The 22,204-nt window shown below is 38.5% G+C and overlaps 1 protein-coding gene across 1 annotated transcript; it reads left to right on the forward strand.

Annotated features, from left to right (window-relative positions):
• The first annotated feature begins 8,074 nt into the window (after positions 1–8,074).
• On the forward strand, positions 8,075–21,312 carry DDOST (dolichyl-diphosphooligosaccharide--protein glycosyltransferase non-catalytic subunit). Its single transcript, XM_053690241.1, has 11 exons — positions 8,075–8,256; positions 10,701–10,811; positions 11,293–11,379; positions 12,160–12,263; positions 17,254–17,348; positions 17,500–17,593; positions 17,860–18,008; positions 18,661–18,808; positions 19,592–19,712; positions 20,340–20,446; positions 20,747–21,312. Exons 1-11 carry the CDS (start codon positions 8,109–8,111, stop codon positions 20,894–20,896), a joined length of 1,314 nt encoding a protein of 437 aa, XP_053546216.1. The 5' UTR covers positions 8,075–8,108; the 3' UTR covers positions 20,897–21,312.
• Positions 21,313–22,204: the final 892 nt, after the last annotated feature.

A 22,204-nucleotide genomic window follows, 5' to 3' on the forward strand; every position in this document is an offset into this window, starting at 1 on the left:
TTGGGCCTTCCTAACATAAAAGACTATTACTTTGCAGTTACTCTTCAAAGAGTTTTGGACTGGCATTCATCAGCTGATACCAAAGCATGGGTTTCACTGGACTCTCACCTACTGCGGATCCCAGAGGTGGGTGCGGTTTGTTGGGTTCCTAGCGATTTGAGGCCACCCCAATGCACATTAGAAATACACAGACACTTTTTCCACACTTGGAACACGATTGTTTCTGCAAAAAATAATATTACTCACATTTGTTCACCCCTCTTTCCGATTCCGCTGAATGCGGATTTGGTGGGTGGGCTGGACAACAAATTTTGCAGATCTCGTGAATGGGACCACACCCTGCCACTAGCTAGATTCACAGAACATGGGAAATTAGTAGACAGAGACAGATTTAGCACTCTCTATGAGGGACGACCAGGGAACTGGCTGCGACATGCACAACTTTCACATTATCTATTCTCATGCCCTCACAAAACTGACTTATTAAGACCCACAACCCCCTTTGAAAAATTATGTTTAAACAACACTCCAATCCAACAACCCTTCTCAACAGCCCGCAAATTACTACAAGCCTCAGACTCCTTATCTCTTCCGAAATATACTGACCAATGGCAGCATGACCTACACTTAATTATCTACAATTCGGAGTGGGCAAAATGTTTCCGTAATACACGCAAATCCTCAACTTCCCCACAAATATTGGAACTAGACTACAAAGTACTGATGAGGTGGTACCTAACCCCTACAAGGTTACACTTCATTTACCCGGGAGACTCCCGGCTTTGCTGGAGAGGCTGTGGAGATCACGGTTCCCTGTTACACATTTGGTGGCAATGCCCCCAAATCACCCCATTATGGCAAGTAATAGAGTCACATATTTCACGTGATGTAGTTCTAACTCCAAGAATCGCAGGTTACGCCTTCGCCTCATGCAAATATGTCTGAATGCAGCTAAATCACTAATAGCTAGGCACTGGAAGTCCTCATTGACACCCTCTAAAACAGCCTGGATAGACAGAGTATCTGAACTTTTAGATCTGGAAGAATATGGCTATTTATAATATAATGCCTTCACTTCTTTTCCAGAAATCAAATTTCTATGGGAAGAATCAATACATGCCTCCTAGCATATTACTCTATCTTACAACACCAACAAAGAGCGACCTCCCTCCTCCTCCCTAACTATCCCTTTCCTCTCCCTCCTATCCCCTTCCATCTCCTAGGTATCCTTTTTGTTCTTTCTCTATCTGGGTATGTTCCCCCTGATGATCTCTTTCCGCATTAAAGGTTGCCCATACTTGAACCTCCTAAGGGAGGCATAATGTTTACTCTTCGGGAATGGTCTGTATATTCCTGCCTCATGATGCCACAATGCTCTTAACTCATAGCTCCATGGAAGGAACTTTAACATATACGGACACACGGACATTTGCTCTTTTAATGTAAGAGAGAACATGGTTAATGTTGTTAAGTTAGTCTTACCTTGTGATGTAAAATACAAAGATAGGAAAGTATCTGTAAACATTGGTATGTGTTTTGATCAGTCTTTGTACAATTTCATACTACTGACAAATGACATATGTTTTACGATTGATATACTGTATGTGAAATTTCCTTAATAAATAAAATAAAAAAAGCCATGTGACTCTGACCGTGACCAAAGGTCATTGTCGCTGTTGCTGTCATAGTCACTTGGCATTTCCGCTTGATCAAAAATGCCTTGTGACTCTGACCGTGACCATCAAAGGTCATTGTCGCTGTCAAAGTCACTTGGCATTTCAGCTTCATCAAAATGCAATGTGACTCTGACCGTGACCAACAAACTTTCGTTGTCAGAGTCAGCATTTCTGTTTTCCTTACAAAAAAAATGCCTTGTGCTTATGTCTGTGACCAACAGAGGTCACTGTTGCTGTCAGAGTGCCTTTTTTCTCATCCAAAATACTTGATAGTTTGAATACAAAAAAATACCACTGTAATAACTGTTCCTTGAAAACATATATGCTTTTATTTACTAGGTTTTCCAGATCCTGTATATTAGTGAAGGGAGTTGTGTGGAACTCTGTATGCAGGAATAGAGACACAGGACAAAGAAAGTATTTTCTTGTGAATAATTTACTGAAGCAAAATTATAAACAACAATTTCTGGAGTAGGGGAAAATGGAATAGAATACCCAATTTATATTAGGTACAAGCCTCTCAAAAAGCACAGACTACCCAGCGGGTACTGTTGGTAAGGGTTCGGCTTTAAGGATTCAGATAGACATAAACAGGAATCACGTCAGAGATGATTAGTTTCAGGAGCAAGCTAGGCATACTCAGGTATCACAGCAGAGATGCTTGGCTTCAGGAGCAAGTTAGGCATACTCAGGTATCACAGCAGAGATGCTTGGCTTCAGGAGCAAGTTAGGCATATGCAAAGATGCTAAGTCTCAGGAACAGGGTAAGCATACACAGGTATCATAGCAGAGATGCTTGGTCTTATGAGCCAGAAAGGGAAACAATGAATAGGGAAGAACTCAGTGCAGAATGAAGGTTAACTGGGTTTTATAGGGACTCCCACACCTGAGTCCTCCAGGTGGGAGTTCCTGTAATCAGTGCTTTGGCCTTTTAAGTTTCATCGACGCGCGGCTGCACACAATTAGTAAATTCCAGGTGCAGTTGAAGCAGGCAGGTTTCGCAGTCCCACGTGGAGAGACGCTGAGACGGAGCGCTGGACACTCGCTGCCCGGGGAAACTGAGTCTTCCAAACCCGGTAAGGATCCTGACAATTAGCCAGCTGTCTGGTAAATTTTTTTTATTTTTTTTTAATCATCCATTTTTTTTTAAAATTGAATTAGTATCATGCTATTTTGTTTGTCAAAGTCACTGTCGTTCGTCAGAGTCACTGTGTCATTCTTCAAAGTCACTGTGTCGTTTTATCGTTTGTCAAAGTCACTTATTTCAGTTTTCCTTTTGCTGTCAGACTGTCTTTTTTTCTCATCCAAAATACTTGATAGTTTTGCATACAAAAACATACCACTGTAATAACTGGTCCTGGAAAACATATAATATGCTTTGCTAGGTTTCCTTCTGACACACAATGCAGTGTTACATCTATTTCTTACCCATATCATATTTATGGATAATCAGTCTTATATATGAAAAACTAAGACAAATATATACAACATGGTGCATAGAACAGAGTATGCTGCATATATTGTGTGGGTTCCAACACAATGCATAGAACAGAGTATGCTGCATATATTGTGTGGGTTCCAACACAGTGCATAGAACAGAGTATGCTGCATATATTGTGTGGGTTCCAACACAGTGCATAGAACAGAGTATGCTGCATATATTGTGTGGGTTCCAACACAGTGCATAGAACAGAGTATGCTGCATATATTGTGTGGGTTCCAACACAGTGCATAGAACAGAGTATGCTGCATATATTGTGTGGGTTCCAACACAGTGCATAGAACAGAGTATGCTGCATATATTGTGTGGGTTCCAACACAGTGCATAGAACAGAGTATGCTGCATATATTGTGTGGGTTCCAACACAGTGCATAGAACAGAGTATGTTGCATATATTGTGTGTTTCTTCCATTTGCGAATAATCTCACCAACGGTTGTCACCTTCTCACCAAGCTGCTTGGCGATGGTCTTGTAGTCCATTCCAGCCTTGTGTAGGTCTGCAATCTTGTCCCTGACATCCTTGGACAACTCTTTGGTCTTGGCCATGGTGGAAAGTTTAGAATCTGATTGATTGATTGCTTCTGTGGACAAGTGTCTTTTATACAGGTAACAAGCTGAGATTACGAGCACTCCTTTTAAAAGAGTGCTCCTAATCTCAGCTTCTTGCCTGTATAAAAAACACCTGGGAGCCAGAAATCTTGCTAATTGATAGGGGATCAAATACTTATTTCACTCATTAAAATGCAAATCAATTTTGAACTTTTTTTAAATCAGTTTTTCTGGATTTTTGTTGTTGTTGTTCTGTCTCTCACTGTTCAAATAAACATACCAATAAAATTATAGACTGATCATTTATTTGTCAGTGGGCAAACAAACAAAATCAGCAGGGGATCAAATATGTTTTTCCCTCACTGTATAGAGGTTGGTGAAATTCTGTAGTAAAAGAATTGAAGTGTGAGTTTCTTTCCTAATACAGTTCTTAATATGGTTCAAACAATGTCCTTCTACAAAGCAGGTATTCTCTGTTTTAATAAGGAGCTGCTCAATAAAAAATGTTGTTTGTTTGTTTTTTAAAATATGTGTAGATTTATTTTCCTACTATTTTTATTGTGTTAATGAAAAAGTGTATTATTAAAAAAATAATTAAAAAAAAAAAGTAATTCTCTTCCAACTCTCTTTAAATATGGCACTCATAAAACAAAACACTAGAGGAGCCCTCAGCAACATATGATTTTGTCTTGGGTTTCTCTATGCAACTGTGGAGTTGGCTGTCAATCCGGAAGAAGATGCAGATCATATAACACTTTTATGAGTCACTCTCCTTTAAAGGGACATGAAACCCAAAAGTATTCTTTTATGACTAAGTTAGATCATACATTTTTAAACAACTTTCTAATTTACTTCTATTATCAATTCTTCATTCTCATTGTATCCTTTATTGAAGGAGCAGCAATGCACTACTGTGAGACAGCTGAACACATCAGTAAACCAATCACAGTAGACAAATATGTGTAGCCACCAATCAGCACCTAGCTCCCAGCTCCTTAGCCTAACTAGGTATCCTTTTCAGCATGGATACCAAGAGAACTAAGTAAATTAGATACCAATCAGCAAGCATTATCCAGGGTCTGAACCAAAAAAGGCCGGCCTTAGCTTACATTCCTGCTTTTTCAAATTAAGCTATTACAACAAGAACGAGTAAAATTTGATAAGAGTAAATTAGAAAGTTGCTTAAAATGACTGCTCTATCCGAATAATGAACAAAAGGAAATTGGGTTTAGTATCCCTTTAACGACCAAGGACGTGCCAGGTACGGCCTACAAAAAAACTACACTTAATGACTAAGGACGTGCCTGGCATGTCCTCTGGGGTTTGAAGCGATCGTGATCGCTTCCATGGTATTGTAGTGATGCCTCGATATTGAGGCATCACTGCAATACCCTTTTTAAACCACTGATGCAGAGAAGGCCTGATGGTGCCGATCATTGGTGGGTGTGAGCAGCAGCAGGGAGGCGGCCCATCAATGGTTGGATCAGGTTCCTGTACACTGATGTGTGCGTGTTCACTCGGGACTGCGGCGGGGTGGATGTGGGGCGCGCACGCGCCACATTTACATAGAAAAATCATGAATGGATATGAAGGAGGGAGAGGGAGGGGGTAATAATAAATATTGGCCAAGGGATCTAGGGGGGGAGGGGGGAGGGCATTGAGGGGGGCAGCTACACTACAGAAAATACTTTATTTTGAATATAAAAAATCATTTTTTGGGGCAAACTGGGTACTGGCAGACAGCTGCCAGTACCCAAGATGGAGGCAAGTGGGTAGAGGGAGGAGGGTTAGAAAGCTGTATGGGGGGATCAGGGAGGCTGGAGGCTAAGGGGGTATCCAACACTGCAGAATAAATATAATAATAAAAAAATGCTTTTTATTTTAGTACTGGCAGACTTTCTGCCAGTACTTAAGATGGCGGGGACAATTGTGGGGTTGGGGAGGGAAGAGAGCTGTTTGGGAGGGATCAGGGGGTGCGATGTATCAGGTGGGAGGTTGATCTCTACACTAAAGCTAAAAATTAACCCTACAAGCTCCCTAATTAACCCCTCCACTGCTGGGCATAATGCAAGTGTGGTGCGCAGCGGCATTTAGCGGCCTAATTGCCAAAAAGCAACGCCAAAGCCATATGTCTGCTATTTCTGAACAAAGGGGTTCCCAGAGAAGTATTTACAACCATTTGTGCCATGATTGCACAAGCTGTTTGTAAATAATTTCAATGAGAAACCTAAAATTGTGAAAAAGTTAGCGATTTTTTTTTTTTTTATTTGATCGCATTTGGTGGTGAAATGGTGGCATGAAATATACCAAAATGGCCCTAGATCAATACTTTGGGTTGTCTACTACACTAAAGCTAAAATGAACCCTACAAGCTCCCTAATGAACCCCTTCACTGCTGGACATAATACACATGTGGTGTGCAATGGCATTTAGCGGCTTTCTAATTACAAAAAAGCAATGCCAAAGCCATATATGTCTCTTACTGAACAAAGGGGATCCCAGAGAAGCATTTACAACTATGTGTGCCATAATTGCACAAGCTGTTTGTAAATAATTTCAGTGAGAAACCTAAAGTTTGTGAAAAAATGAACTATTTTTTTATTTGATCGCATTTGGCGGTGAAATAGTGGCATGAAATATACCAAAATGGGCCTAGATCAATACTTTGGGCTGTCTACTAAAAAAATTATCTACACGTGAAGGGATATTCAGGGATTCCTTACAGATATCAGTGTTACAATGTAACTATGGCTAATTTAAAAAATAAATAGTTTGGAAATAGCAAAGTGCTACTTGTACTTATTGCCCTATAACTTGCAAAAAAGAACATGTAAACATTGGGTATTTCTAAACTCAGGACAAAATTTAGAAACTATTTAGCATGGGTGTTTTTTGGTGGTTGTAGATGTGTAACAGATTTTGGGGGTCAAAGTTAGAAAAAGTGTGTGTTTTTGCCATTTTTTCCTCATATTTTATAGTAAATTATATGAGATGATGAAAATAATGGTATCTTTAGAAAGTCCATTTGATGGCGAGAAAATCGGTATATAATATGTGTGGGTACAGTAAATGAGTAAGAGGAGAATTACAGCTAAACACAAACACTGCAGAAAAGTAAAAATAACCCTGGTCCCAAACTGTTAGAAAATGGAAAAGTGCTCTGGTCCTTAAAGGGACATTAAACCCAAAAAATGTCTTTAATAATTCAGACAGAGAATACAATTTTAAACAACATTCCAATTTACTTCTATTATTTAATTTGCTTCATTCTTTAGATATCTTTAGTTAAAGAAATAACAATGCACACGGGTGAGCCAATCACATGGGGCATCTATGTGCAGCCACCAATCAGCAGCTACTGAGCCTATCTAGATATGCTTTTCAGGAAATAATATCAAGAGAATGAAGCAAATTAGATAATAGAAGTAAATTAGAAAGTTGTTTAAAATAGTATGCTCTATCTAAATCATGAAAGAAAAAATTGGGGTTTAATGTTCCTTTAAGGGGTTGAATGAACATTTTAGTCAACTTTGAGTTTCTTGGTTTCCTCTAATATTCTGTATTTTTTTAAACAAATGCTCATATGCTGAACAAACAAATCACTGATTTCTTGTCACACTTCTAGAGATGTAAAACTGAGGCAGTAACCCTTTACCAGCCAGTGACGATTAGAAGGATGCACTGTATTAGTATCAATTTAAAAACAGCTTTCAAGTAACTTATTTGTAAATGAAAAATACTTCTACAAGTCTAATAGATGCTGCCTCTTTCATATGTAACTATCACGGATTTATTTTTTAGTACAGTCCTCTCTACATTGTGTTTGCTAATAGTCTCCATGCACATCTACAGGGTTTCATTACAGTAGCTCATTAGACTGTCCCTGTACACAGTCACAACACACACCTGACAGATTTGTCAATGTCGTCATGATTGTGAACAACAAACCGAACTAGCCAGCTCTTCAATTTCCCGCTCACCCGTGATGTCACGTGACGGTGTAGTTGTCCTTCTCTGATTGGCTGCTAGTCTTGAGTCCATCCATCTTTCCAGGGTCTTTATTCGCCATCTTTGAAACTGGAAGCTGATTTTTTTTTTCTTCCTTCAAATTTTAGAATAAAGACAATTCGCGTGTCTTTACCTGACATATAATCCCACTTGCCTTGTTGTGGGTATTACGTAAATCTGGCAAACTATAAATATAATCTAAAATATTGGAAGGAAGAACACCGTTGTCCCAAAAAAAAAAAAAAAACATGGCTGACGCCCGGTGTCTATAGTCTGCGGCCATTGGCTGGCCAGTGACAGGAGGTGGAATTGTGTTATTGGTTGGCTGAAAACTTCCGGTGACGTGGTCTGGCTGCCCCGGTGAGTAAGGAAAGATGGCTGCTCTCCACCGTTGTGCGCTGGTCCTCCTCGCCTTGTGTCTGCTGTGCTGCACCGGTGCTCGCGCGGCTCCCCGTACCCTGGTTTTGCTGGAAAATATCAACCTGCGGGAGACGCATTCGCTTTTCTTCCGTAGCCTGGCTGGTAAGGAGAGAAGAGTGATGGGAGGCCTGGGAGTGACAGTCTGGGGGGTACTTAGCAGGGCGTGAGACGGAGAGGGGAGCCTGCTCGGTTGAATGGGGGAGGAGGCGCATGTCTGGGGGTGACGGGGTCAGGATAGTGATGTTGAGGTTAACTTGTCATGGGGGCTGTTGTGTTTCAATGACAGTGTGGTGGCCTAGGCTTGTGTATTATAGGGTTCTGGGAATTGGGTGGGATTGTGGTTAGTTCGTTAGGTCTGTGTTTGAGGAGTAGGGAGACAGGGTGAAGGGTTCTAGCTGGGGTTTAAGGGGTTCTAGGATAGGGGTCAGAGGGTGACAGGTGACCACGAGTGTTACAGGGAGAGAGATCTTGGCTGGTTGTGAGATGTGCAAAGAAAATCTGTTCTGAGGATCCTGGAGTATGAGCGACAGGGGAGAGGTGAGCATGACTCCAGGAATAAGTAGGGCAAGTGAAAATATGGAGGTTCTGGACAAGATAGGACTGAAGCTCATCTTATTTACTACATCAGGACATATGACATTTCATATTGGATTTGGTTATAAGAAAAAGAAATATGTGTTTGACTGTTGTGTCATTTCTAGAATAAAAGGAAAATCTAGTTGAAAAAGGGAGTATCCTTTTATTTAAACAGTCTCTAGTTTTGCTAGAGCATATAGGAGGCAACCTGCATGCTTGTATAGACTGTGCTACTGTATAATAGTTCTACAGAACCACAGAACAGTCGAAACTGAAATGTACACAACTGCATTGTAGTTTTAAATAGATTTTTTATTTTTTTTATTTGCAATACTTTTCATGCTTGTAGTAAAATATATCACTGAAACAGCACAGAAATGCTGGGTCTGCATTGAGATCTAGGGGCGGCTTGTAATGTGTCAGCAATGATGCATATTGTGTTAATTAATGCAATACATGGCACTGCCAGCTCTCTGAACAGGCACAGCAATGTGGCATTTTTCCCCACAAATTTTTGTGCCACACGTGGCATTATGAAATGGGTGGAGGCAGTCTTACACTTTGCAATGTTGTGACGTTTTCTGTTATTTATAAAGGTGACTTAAGCTATCCAAAGCACAAATTAATTGCATAATTTAACACAAATTGATTTATAATTTGTAGCGTAATACTAGCTTAAATTTTAGCCTGGTGGTCATTAAAATCAGCCAGGTGGGATCACCATTAAAAAGGTCCTGCGGAGAACACTAATGTGGGTACAATAAACTTATGCTCAATGTGCACCATCAGAGTATAAGCTATTAATAAAACGGTGATATTGCAGTTTTGCTAATACAACTGTATTTCGAAAATACTATTTTGACTAAGTCTCTTTTTAAAGGGGCATAAAGCTTGAATTTGAAAGGTACTGCCTTTCATAACCAATAAGAAGCATGTGTAGTAGACTTGCTTTTGCACTTTATCAGTGGTATATGTGCATTTTAAAGTGCATGCAACCTGTTTCTGATACAGTGATAGACTGCATGCATGCACAGCTGGATGTTGTGCTTATATGATGCCTACCATTGTATTGGCAGTAGTGGGCGTAACCTTTAGCAATGGTACAACCAAAGATTGCAGTTGTTTTAAAAGTTAAGGCAGTGTATTGTAAAAGGACAATGCTTTAAACAGTAGCAATGTTAATTTGCAATATGCAACATTAAAGTGAAAGTAAACTTACCCTAATGTCAATCCAGGATATCATTCCTTTTAAAAAAATAAATATGAGTTTCATTCATCATTCTTTATAAATAACATTATAAATCAAGTTATCGCCGTTATTAATTCATTTGTGAATGTTCACAAATGCAACCCGTTTTTTTTTTTTTTGGCTGGATCAGCCAACTGAAATTCTGGCCGTTAGGCGGCCGTCAGTGCACGTCATCAGCTCACTCTATCCTGTGCGCAAGCGCCATTGTTTTAAGCTTCTTCTCGGCATCTACGCCCGCTCACGTTTTGCGCATGCGTATTCTCAATATTTCTGAATACCCATTAGACGTTTAGAATTTAATTTAACGCATGCGCGGTTGGGATAGGGTTTGTAATATGCGCGTGCGCAGAAGACAGTGAGATCACTGAATGTTGCATGCGCTGTTTCACGTAGCCTAGTGAACGCGCTTTAGGCATACTTAGAAAGCGGGTGGGACCGCTCTATACGTCAAAGACAAGGAAAGGAGAAAAAGGTATGTGGGAGGAGTCACGCAGCGCAACGGTAGGGAGTTCGAAATATAGATAATGCAGAAATAAAATTAAAAAATCAGCCAGAAAGTTAGCGATTAAGTTGGGGTAATAGTAAAAAATGTTTTCATGTCTTGATGGTATTGAAAATTTACCTTCATTTTAACATTCAAAACTTTTGCAGCCTATATAAATGTATGTTAGTGCATTAACTTATATTTTTTTAATATTCTTACTGGTTGTTTGTCTTTCAGATAGAGGGTTTGAACTTTCTTTCAAAACAGCTGATGATCCAAGCTTGTCTCTCATTAAGTATGGAGAGTTTTTGTATGACAATTTGATTATCTTTTCCCCCTCAGTTGAAGGTATGTTCATTTAACATGGTATTTGGGTTGCAGTACTTTACTTATGTTACTTTTAACAAGCACTTTATAAGGTGATGATGTAACATCATACACTGAAGTATAAAACCTTTTTTTCTGTGGCATTAGAGTTTGTGCTTTTATAAATATATTTAATTATTTGGCACATAAGGGCTGTTTAGCATTTTATTACTTTCTATAAAACAAAAAGCAAAAAAACAAGTAGATTTATGTCACATTTGTGGGCTGTATTTAGTAATCCAACATAGGATATTGTACACAGTATCATGAGAAAACAAACTATGTTCAATGCTTACATAGAGATGTTTGTTGTTTTTATAACACATTTTGTCCACAAGCACTGAATCAGGCTTATTAAACTATTTTGTATGCATTTTTGATCAATTGCAATTTGTAATCGTTGTTTCCTTTACAGGTCTGGATTATAATAAGTAAATGCTTTAAGTGTTTCTTTATTTTTCAGATTTTGGTGGAAATATCAATATTGACACAATCACTTCTTTCATTGATGGCGGTGGCAGTGTACTCGTGGCTGCAGGCTCTGATATTGGTAAATCTGATTCCATATAAATTGCATGAATGTTTGCTGGCAACAGAGTTTTACTCCTACATGCATTTATCGCTCAGGAGCACCAAAACATTGTCTCTCATGAGCATAAGTCTAACTATGTGTTTAAACCCTTTGTGGTGGTTAAAAGTTTTTTATTGAGGTTTGCAAACATACAGAAATCAATAGGACTATAACAATCTAGGAGACCGTAGTTTGTCCTTATTTTTTTTTTTTTTCTTCTATCAAATCTATTAACAATTCATTTGGCAGAATGTCTTAAATGATCCCTCCCACCCCAAGCTGAAGTTTTCTAGCAGCTTTATGTAGACCACTTTATAATTTATAGTCTTTGGGTTATTAACTCCAAAACAGAACTCAACATCAGAAATGATATGCAGAGTCCAATTATATGCCATGTCTGTCTCAAAACAAAATTCTGTTATGAAGTCTCCCTTAACCCCTTCCCGCCGTTAGGACATTCCATGCCGTCCTAACCACGCTGGGCTTCAGTGCCATTAGGACGGCATGGAACGTCCTAGCCATTCTGCTGTCCTGAAGCCATAACAACTTCCTATCTGGGATTGCGGGCTGTAGAGCGTGCCTAGCTTCGTAGGCACTCCCCCTGACCCGATCCCATCATTGAAATCACATGATTTCAATGTTTTACTTATTTACAAATAAGTACCGTCAGGAAGGGGTTAATTATAGTCTGCAGCAGTAGCTTTGTGTACTCAGACTTTAAATCTATTAGCACGTCATCCCTGTTTTGTGTCCTTTTAGGGGACCCACTGCGGGAATTGGGCAGTGAGTGTGGTATCGAGTTTGATGAAGAGAAAACTGCCGTTATGGATCATCACAACTACGACATCTCTGACCCCGGCCAGGTATGATTCACAAGGGAAAATCTAAGATTGTTTTCCTATTATGACAAGTTCAGTATTATCTGAGGTTAGCTAGTTGCGATCATTGTCTTTTTTTGTTTTTAATAAACGGGTTTTACAATATGAAATGGTTTCAACATCAGATTTTGCAAACTGGTCAAAATAAACTAGAAACATAACATTTAAGTTACAAGAAGCTGAGTGTAGGAACTACAGTATTATCTGAAAGAAGAATAAGTCGGACAAGATCGAGAAAATTGAATTTCGCCACCTTAGAGGTCTGATGACCGCTGCTTACTAAATACGGTGTGCAGGTTCTCTTGTGAGAACCTGCAGCCGTAGTATTTTGAAAGGCTTTGCGAAGCCTTTGATAAATTGACCCCTTAATCTTAAAGGTCAAAAAAGGCCATACAATTATCATTGACGTAAAAGTGATCAGTGGATTGATCCTTTTACCTGCAAGTCCTTACAATGTAAGCCATAAACAGTAGATAACATGTTTCATAAATATTTAGCAATTATAGAGCTCTATATATGGAATATTCAGAGATTCTGTAAAACATAAACTTTAGATCATTTGCACAGTATATTTACACATCTATGACTTTATCTACTCATGGACTCCCAGGTCATCCTTGGAGTCATTAAAGGGACAGTATACTGTAAACTGTTCTCCCCTTTAATGTGTTCCCAAATATATATTATACCTGATGGGAGTGTATTAAAGGACCAGTCAACACAGTAGATTTGCATAAGTTACAAGACAATGCAATAGCACTTTGTCTGAACTTCAAATGTGTAGATTTTTTTTTTTTTCTGACAATTTTAAGTTATGTCTATTTCCACTCCCCCTCTACCATGTGACAGCCATCAGCCAATCACAAATGCATACACGTACCATGTGACAGCCATCAGCCAATCACAAATGCATACACGTACCATGTGACAGCCATCAGCCAATCACAAATACGTTTATGCTGTGAATTCTTGCACATGCTCAGTAGCTGGTGACTCAAAAAGTTTAAATATAAAAAGACTGCACATTTTGTTTATGGAAGTAAATTGGAAAGTTGTTTAACCCCTTAATGACCGAGGACGTGCAGGGTACGTCCTCAAAAAAAAGGCAGTTAACGCCTGAGGACGTACCCTGCACGTCCTCGGTGTGGAAAGCAGCTGGAAGCGATCCTGCTCGCTTCCAGCTGCTTTCCGGTTATTGCAGTGATGCCTCGATATGGAGGCATCCTGCAATAACCATACATGGCCATCCGATGCAGAGAGAGCCACTCTGTGGCCCTCTCTGCACCGGACATCGATGGCCGGTATCGGTGGGTGGGAGACGAATTGGGAGGCGGGTGGGCGGCCATCGGTGTTGCGCGTGACGTCACGGGGGGCGGGATCGGGATCGTCGGGGGCGCGCACGGGCGCGGGCGCGTGCACGGGGCGGGAGCGGGTGGGAACCGCTACACTACAGAAAAGTAGAAAAGGAAAAGTAAAAAAAAAAACAAAAAAACTTTTTTTTAAAACCATCTAAGGGATCTGGAAGGGGTGGGGGGTTGGTCTTGGGGGGGGGGGGGGAAAGCTACACTACAGAAAAGGGACATATTTTATTAAAAAAAAAAGCATTTTTTTTTCACTAAACTGGGTACTGGCAGACAGCTGCCAGTACCCAAGATGGCGCACATTAAGTCAGAGGGGGAGGGTTAGAGAGCTGTTTAGTGGGGGATCAGTGAGGTTGGGGGCTAAGGGGGATCCCTACACAGAAGCATATGTAAATATGCTAACAAAAAATGCACAAAAAAGCCCAAATATACCTTTTATTTTAGTACTGGCAGAGTTTCTGCCAGTACTTAAGATGGCGGGGACATTTGTGGGGTAGGGGAGGGAAGAGAGATGTTTGGGAGGGATCAGGGGGTCTGATGTTTCAGGTGGGAGGCTGATCTTTACACTAAAGCTAAAATTAACCCTGCAAGCTCCCTACAAGCTACCTAATTAACCCCTTCACTGCTAGCCATAATACACGTGTGATGCGCAGCGCCATTTAGCAGCATTCTAATTACCAAAAAGCAACTCCAAAGTCATATATGTCTGCTATTTCTGAACAAAGGGGATCCCAGAGAAGCATTTACAACCATTTGTGCCATAATTGCACAAGCTGTTTGTAAATTATTTCAGTGAGAAACCTAAAATTGTGAAAAATTTTACGTTTTTTTTTTAATTTGATCGCATTTGGCGGTGAAATGGTGGCATGAAATATACCAAAATGGGCCTAGATCAATACTTGGGGTTGTCTACTACACTACACTAAAGCTAAAATTACCCCAAAAAGCTCCTTACATGCTCCCTAATTAACCCCTTCACTGCTGGGCATAATACACGTGTGGTGCGCAGTGGCATTTAGCGGCCTTCTAATTACCAAAAAGCAATGCCAAAGCCATATATGTCTGCTATTTCTGAACAAAGGGGATCCCAGAGAAGAATTTACAACCATTTATGCCATAATTGCACAAGCAGTATGTAAATAATTTCAGTGAGAAACTGAAAGTTTGTGAAAAAATTTGTGAAAAAGTGAACAATTTTTTGTATTTGATCGCATTTGGCGGTGAAATGGTGGCATGAAATATACCAAAATGGGCCTAGATCAATAATTTGGGATGTCTTCTAAAAAAAATATATACATGTCAATGGATATTCAGACATTCCTGAAAGATATTAGTGTTCTAATGTAACTAGCGTTAATTTTGAAAAAAAATGGTTTGAAAATAGCAAAGTGCTACTTGTACTTATTGCCCTATAAGTTACAAAAAAAGCAAAGAACATGTAAACATTGGGTATTTCTAAACTCAGGACAAAATTTAGAAACAATTTAGCATGGGTGTTTTTTGGTGGTTGTAGATATGTAACAGATTTTGGGGTTCAAAGTTAGAAAAAGTGTGTTTTTTTCCATTTTTCCTCATATTTTATAATTTTTTTTATAGTAAATGATAAGATATGATGAAAATAATGGTATTTTTAGAAAGTCCATTTAATGGCGAGAAAAACGGTATATAATATGTGTGGGTACAGTAAATGAGTAAGAGGAAAATTTCAGCTAAACACAAACACCGCAGAAATGTAAAAATAGCCTTGGTCCCAAACGGACAGAAAATGGAAAAGTGCTCTGGTCACTAAGGGGTTAAAATGGTATGCTCTATCTGAATAATGAAAGTTTAATTTTGACTTGAGTGTCCCTTTAAGTTGATTACAAATCGCTCCTTTACCTTTATTTTGTCATTCAAAAATGTGCTTGTATCTACTTCCTATACTGAAAATGTTAATACTTAAAGGGATAGTAAACACCAAAAAATGTATTGTTTAAAAAGATAGATAATCCCTTTTATTATCCATTCCCCAGTTTTGCATAACCAACACTGTTATGGAAATATACTTTTTACCTCTTATTACCTTGTATCTAAACCTCTGCAGATTGCCTCCTTATCTTGGTGATTTTGACAGGCTATTAGTGCTGACTCTTAAATAACTCCTTGTGCATGAGCACAATGTTATCTAAATGAAACACATGAACTAACACCCTCTAGCTGTGAAAAACTGTCAAATGCATTCAGATTAGAAGTCGGCCTTTAAAGGGACATTGAACCCAAATTTTTTCTTTAATGGTTTAGATAGAACCTGCAATTTTAAGCAACCTTCTAATTTACTCCTATTAATTTTTCTTCGTTCTCTTGCTATCTTTATTTGAAAGAAGGAATCTAAGCTAAGGAGCCAGCAAATTTTTGGTTCAAAACCATGGACAACACTTGTTTATTGGTGTTGTCCAATCAACAAGGACAACCCAGTTTGTTCACCAAAAATGGGCCAGCATCTAAACTTACATTCTTGCTTTTCAAATAAACATACCAAGAGAATGAAGAACATTTGATAATAGGAGTAAATTAGAACGTTGCCTAAAATTGCATGCTCTATCTGAATCACGAAAAAAAAAAAATCTGGGTTCAGTGTCCCTTTATGGGCTTAGAAATTAGCATATGAGCCTACTTAGATTTTAGCTTTCAACTAATACTACTAAGAGAACAAAGCAGATGTGATTATAAAAGTAAATTAGAAAGTTGTTTAAAATGACATGTCCTATCTTAATCATAAGTTTCATTTGGACTTTACTATCCCTTTAATAATTCACTATAGAAAAGCTATGTAAACATAACCAGGAGGAAAAAAATACTCTCCAAGTAAACAGATATAAGGAGGCTTTGTCTGTGTGTGTGTGTGTATAAAGAGTGATAATGTAAGGATAATTGATCTCCCTGCAAGCTCAATTTATTTTAATGGGTTGTGGTTTCAAAGAGCAAGACTAGCTAATTCATATTTAAAAATGAACTTAAAAGGACAGTCAACACCAGAATTCTTGTTGTTTTAAAAGATAATCCCTTAATTACTAATTCTCCAGTTTTATATAACCAACACAGATATAATACATTTTTTTTTACCTCTCTGATAACCTTGTATCTAAACCTCTGCAGACTGCCCCCTTATTTCAGTTCTTTTGACACTTGCATTTTAGCCAATCGGTGCTCACTCCTCTGTAAATTTACGTGCATGAACTCAATGTTATCTATATGAAACACATGAACCAACGCCTTCTAGTGGTGAAAAACTGTCAAATGTAGAGGCGGCCTTCAAGGTCAAAGAAATTAGGTTTAGCTTTCAACTAAGAATACTAAGAGAACAAAGCAAAATTGGTGATAAAAGTAAATCGTACAGTTGTTTAAAATTACATGCCCTATTTGAATCATGAAAGGTGTGTGTGTGTGTTTTTTTGTAGTTGACTTTCCCTTTTTAAAGAGCAATTTCTCACACATTTTTATACTCTTCAGCTGAAATAACAAGTTATTGGAAACGCATTAAAGGGAATCTAGTTTTACAGTACACTGTTCTTTTAACTACAACATTTGATGACACTTTTTTTTTTTTTTTTTTTAATTTTATTCTGTTCCCTCAGCATACACTTATAGTAGCTGATCCAGAGAATCTTCTGAAAGCCCCAACTATTGTGGGAAAGAAAGAATTGAACCCCATCCTCTTCAGGGGAGTTGGGTATGTGCATTTTGCTTTTATAGCTAAGACTGTTGTATTGCTTTTAATTTGCTTGTTTGCTTTCTGTCCTATATAAATAAAACATACATATGTATGTGCTTTATATTTGTCCCTATGTTCCTCTTATTTCCTAATCTTTTTGTCATTTCAGTATGGTGGCTGATCCTGATAACCCTCTCGTTCTGGACATTCTGACTGGTTCATCTACCTCCTATTCCTTTTTCCCTGATAAACCAGTAACACAGGTACGTTGCCATAGAAACAAATACATATAGGGACATCTGGTAGGTTAGATCACTCCCCAAATCTATAAGCTAGCATTGGCCTATTCTCCTGCATACAATCCATTTTGAGACAGGACATTAACCGAGGCTTCTAGGTAAAGTCCATGACTTACCATTAATTGTCTGTTATTGCATTTTATATGTTCACAGCTATGAAGTTCAGTTACTCTGCTTTTGGCTTCTACTATAACTAACCTCAATTATCTTGTGTTTTTGTGTCCCACCAGTACCCACATGCAGTAGGGAAGAACACTCTGCTGATTGCAGGCTTGCAGGCCAGAAACAATGCTCGTGTTGTGTTCAGTGGTTCTCTGGATTTCTTTAGTGATGCTTTCTTTAACTCGGCTGTGCAGAAAGCAGCTCCAGGCTCTACAAGGTATGTCACCCTCCCAGGGGGCATGTAATGAGCATCTTTTGTTATGTGTGCACAAGTTATTTTCACTCTGTGTGTGTTTGGTTGTTTTAAAAAGACGATGTAGTGGAAATTAAACTGATTCAGGTAGGGCATGTAATATTTAAACAGCTTTCCAATTTACTTTTATCACCATTTTTTCTTGTTCTCTTGATATTCTTTGTTGAAGGCTACACCTAAGCAGGCTCATATACTAATTTCTAAGCCCTTGAAGGCCGCCTCTTATCTCAGGGCATTTTGACAGTTTTTCACAGTTAGAGGGTGTTAGTTCATGTGGGCCATGTAGATAACATTGTGCTTACACACGTGGAGTTACCTAGGAGTCAGCACTGATTGGCTAAAATGCAAGTCTGTCAAAAGCACTGCAATAAGGGGGCAGTCTGCAGAGGCTTGGATACAAGGTAATCACAGAGGTAAAAAGTATATTTAATATTACTGCGTTGGTTATGCAAAACTGGGGAACAATAACAATTTTGGACAAGACTGTCCCTTTAAGTACCCAGAGAATTCAGGTGATAGCAAAACCGTCTTCCTTCTTTTGAATAGTTCAGATGTGTTATGACCCTGTGTGAGATGGACCATTAATTAGAATGGGGGACATTTTTACTTATTTTAGGTTCTCAAAGACTGGCAACTATGAGCTGGCGGAGGCCCTGTCCCGTTGGGTGTTTAAGGAGGAAGGAGTTCTGAGAGTTGGAGCAGTCACTCACCACCGTGTAGGAGAAACGTCCCCTCCAAGTGCTTACACTATTACTGACCTAGTGGTAAGTAATACGTTTACAGGGTACCACAAGCCTGGAGCTACTTCATTTTTCCATAAATCTTCACTTTCCAAAGTCTGAACTTTCATGGTTTAGACAGAGCACGTTTTTTTTTAAATATTAAGTTGCTTTTATTAACAATTGTTTTTCTCTCTTCTTTCTATTCTTTGTTGAAAAAGCATACCTGGGTAGGCTCAGGAGTCTGTGTGTTTTTAAAGGGATATCAAACCCTTTCCATGATTCAGATAGAACATACAATTGTAAACATCTTTCCAATTTACTTCTATTATCAATTTGGCTTCATACTCTTGGTATCCTTTATTGAAGAAAGAGCACTGCACTACTGGGAAATAGCTGAACACAATGGTAAGCTAATAACAAGTGGCATATATGTGCATTCACCAATCATCAGATAGCTCCCTGCTCCTGAGCCTACCTTGGTGTGTTTTTCAACAAAGTATACATAGAGAACTAAAAAAATTAGATAAAAAAAAATAAAAAAAAAATAAAAAAAAAATTGAAAAGTTGTTTAAAATTGTACTGTCCATCTGAATCGGGAACGAAAAAAAAATGGGTTTCATAATCCATTTTTATAGAGCATTCTATTTTCCTTTTAAATATTCCTATGCTTTGTAACTGAGCCCCCTGCTATTGGATGCACTGACATCAGGTTCATGGTGGTTAGTCTGTTGTGGCCACAAGTGTGCTAAGTCTGAAGTGGATAATTCATTTTGATGACAAATTTGTTCTCAGTAGAACTTGTTTCTTTGTGTTTTTCCCTCTCAGGAGTACAGCATTGTGATTGAACAGCTTTCTGAGGGCAAGTGGGTTCCCTTTGATGGAGATGACATCCAGCTGGAGTTTGTCCGTATTGATCCCTTTGTACGGACGTTCCTGAAGAAAAATGGTAATTTATTCTGTGTGTACTTCTGCCTTGTCATTGTGTTGGTATAAGTTTACTACAATAATGTAATATTCCTAAAATAAGCATTATGTTGTTGCAAATACTTTATATATTATATCGCTCCCCAATGCATTTATTCTATGCTAGAAAACAAACTCTAAGTAGCTCAGATTAACAGAAAAGTTCTTCATTAGAGGTAATAAATTCTTATGTATTTTATACACTTTAAGTTTGTTTGCTAAGTTTATATATATTCCTTTTAACCCATATTAATCAGTCCTCCTTTATTATCCAAAACCACAATAGTGAGCATAGCACTCCGCTTTCAGTATTTCTTGTTGTGTGCAAGTTGTTTCTGGGTCCTGCTCACCCTAAAACGTTGTATAAAGTACAAATGCAACAGCACCACTTTCTTTAAAATGGACCAAAGGTGTTTCATGCACATAAATAGCGACGTTTCAGGATTTTACACTTGACAGTCATGCTTTTTTTTCATAGTTACTTTTACTCTTGTTCTTTATAATTTTGTTCAGATTCTGTTGGTACACACCTCCTGTGTTCTGTGGTTCTATCTTATGTTTTTACCATTATTACATTATACTTATAGCTAATGTACATTTTTCCTTGTAGGAGGAAAGTACAGCGTCCAATTTAAGCTTCCTGACGTGTACGGTGTGTTCCAGTTCAAGGTGGATTACAATAGATTGGGGTACACGCACCTTTATTCCGCCACACAGGTGAGGGCAATAAGCAAAAGACCACCCTGACACACTAATCAGTCCATGGCTCTATTTCCCATTTTGACTCCTTAAACATACCATACATACATATGTTCATTTTCTGTATGAGTCTGATATTTATATACAATGTATTACAATGTATGCATATAAATTATCACCTTTAAAATTCTATGTGTAGTTTCCTTTGCTCCACTAAATGAATGGCAACGCATGATGGTTTTTAATCTTACAACAATGTTTACAATATTTTTTAAATACAGTTTAAATTGTATTTTTGTTATAAATTCCTACCTGCAGGTGTCAGTACGTCCTCTCGAGCACACCCAGTACGAACGTTTCATTCCTTCTGCATTCCCATACTATGCCAGCGCGTTCTCTATGATGGCCGGACTCTTTATCTTCAGCATCGTTTTCCTGCACATGCGGGAGAAGGAGAAGTCTGACTGAGGAGCTGGGATCTCCTTTAGCATTAACATCATGGCCTGATTGGATCGTTCCATGTGGGGAGCTGCATCTGGACTGGGTTCATCTTTCACTACTTGAAAAGGAGGATGTCACTTTGATTTGGGATAGTTTGGTGAAAATAAAATTCCATTTTGGTGATAAATCTGGAGGGTGTAAAGCGTTGCTTTATGCTGTAATACAGGAGAGGCTCATTTCTAAAAGGGGGACACATATATGAGAAAAACAAACCAAAAAACTGTAGCAATCGCATCCTCTCCGCCAACATCTTTTAACATCGTTCTTTATTTTTTTTTTTTTTGTGTAACTATGGATGTAATTTTGTTTTTGAACTGTGATGGGCACTTGAAGAATATTTTTGACCGTTTGTAAGAAAAAAATAAAAGTGTGTGTTCCCCTGGCTTGTTTTGTTTTTAAATCTTCAGTATCCTGTTTAAAGGGGACAAGAAACCCAATTGGTTTTTCTTTCATTAGGATAGAACATGCAATTTTTACATAACTTTCCAATTTATTTATATTATTTAATTTTTGTTCTTTGTATCCTTTAAGTATACCTAGGTAGGATCAGAAGCTGTTGATTGGTGGCTGCACATATTTCTCATTGGCTTTTATATAGCTTCCAGTAGTGCATTACTGCTCCTTCGTCAAAGGATACCAAGAGAATAAAGCAAATTAGATAATAGAAGTACATTGGAAAGTTGTTTAAAATTTAATGTTCTGTCTTGTCCCTTTAACCCATTATGACATATATATGTTGTGCGGTACTTTGCTTATCGTACCGCACAACGTGTATATATATATATATATATATATATATATATATATATATATATATAATATATATATATATATATATATATATATATATATATATATATATATATATAATCAGAACTGCAGGAAGCTCCAGCAGTACAGCCGAGAGCTGGAGTTCCTGAGCTCCAGACATCTGCCTGCATATGGAACCGGAGCACGATTGGTGAATATGAAGGTAGATGCCAGATTGTTACAGAGGGTGATGCGCTGTGTGTCAGTTTGTTACAATCTTCTGCTGTTGCTGGCAGGAGGTGTGGGAGGGAATCCGGGAGGCGGGTGGGCGGTCCAGCAGCGTAAGGAGTGGGAGGGAAGGATGGTACGATACACTACAGAAAAAAGTTGGATGCAGAAAATAGAAAAAATGCCTCAAAGGGACACAAGTCAAAATTAATGGGACATTTAAGTCCAAAAAAAAACTATCATGATTCAAATAGGCAATGTCCTTTTAAACAACTTTCCAATTTACTTGTATCGCCA

Source organism: Bombina bombina, chromosome 8 (assembly GCF_027579735.1).
Source record: "Bombina bombina isolate aBomBom1 chromosome 8, aBomBom1.pri, whole genome shotgun sequence".
NCBI lineage: Eukaryota > Metazoa > Chordata > Amphibia > Anura > Bombinatoridae > Bombina > Bombina bombina.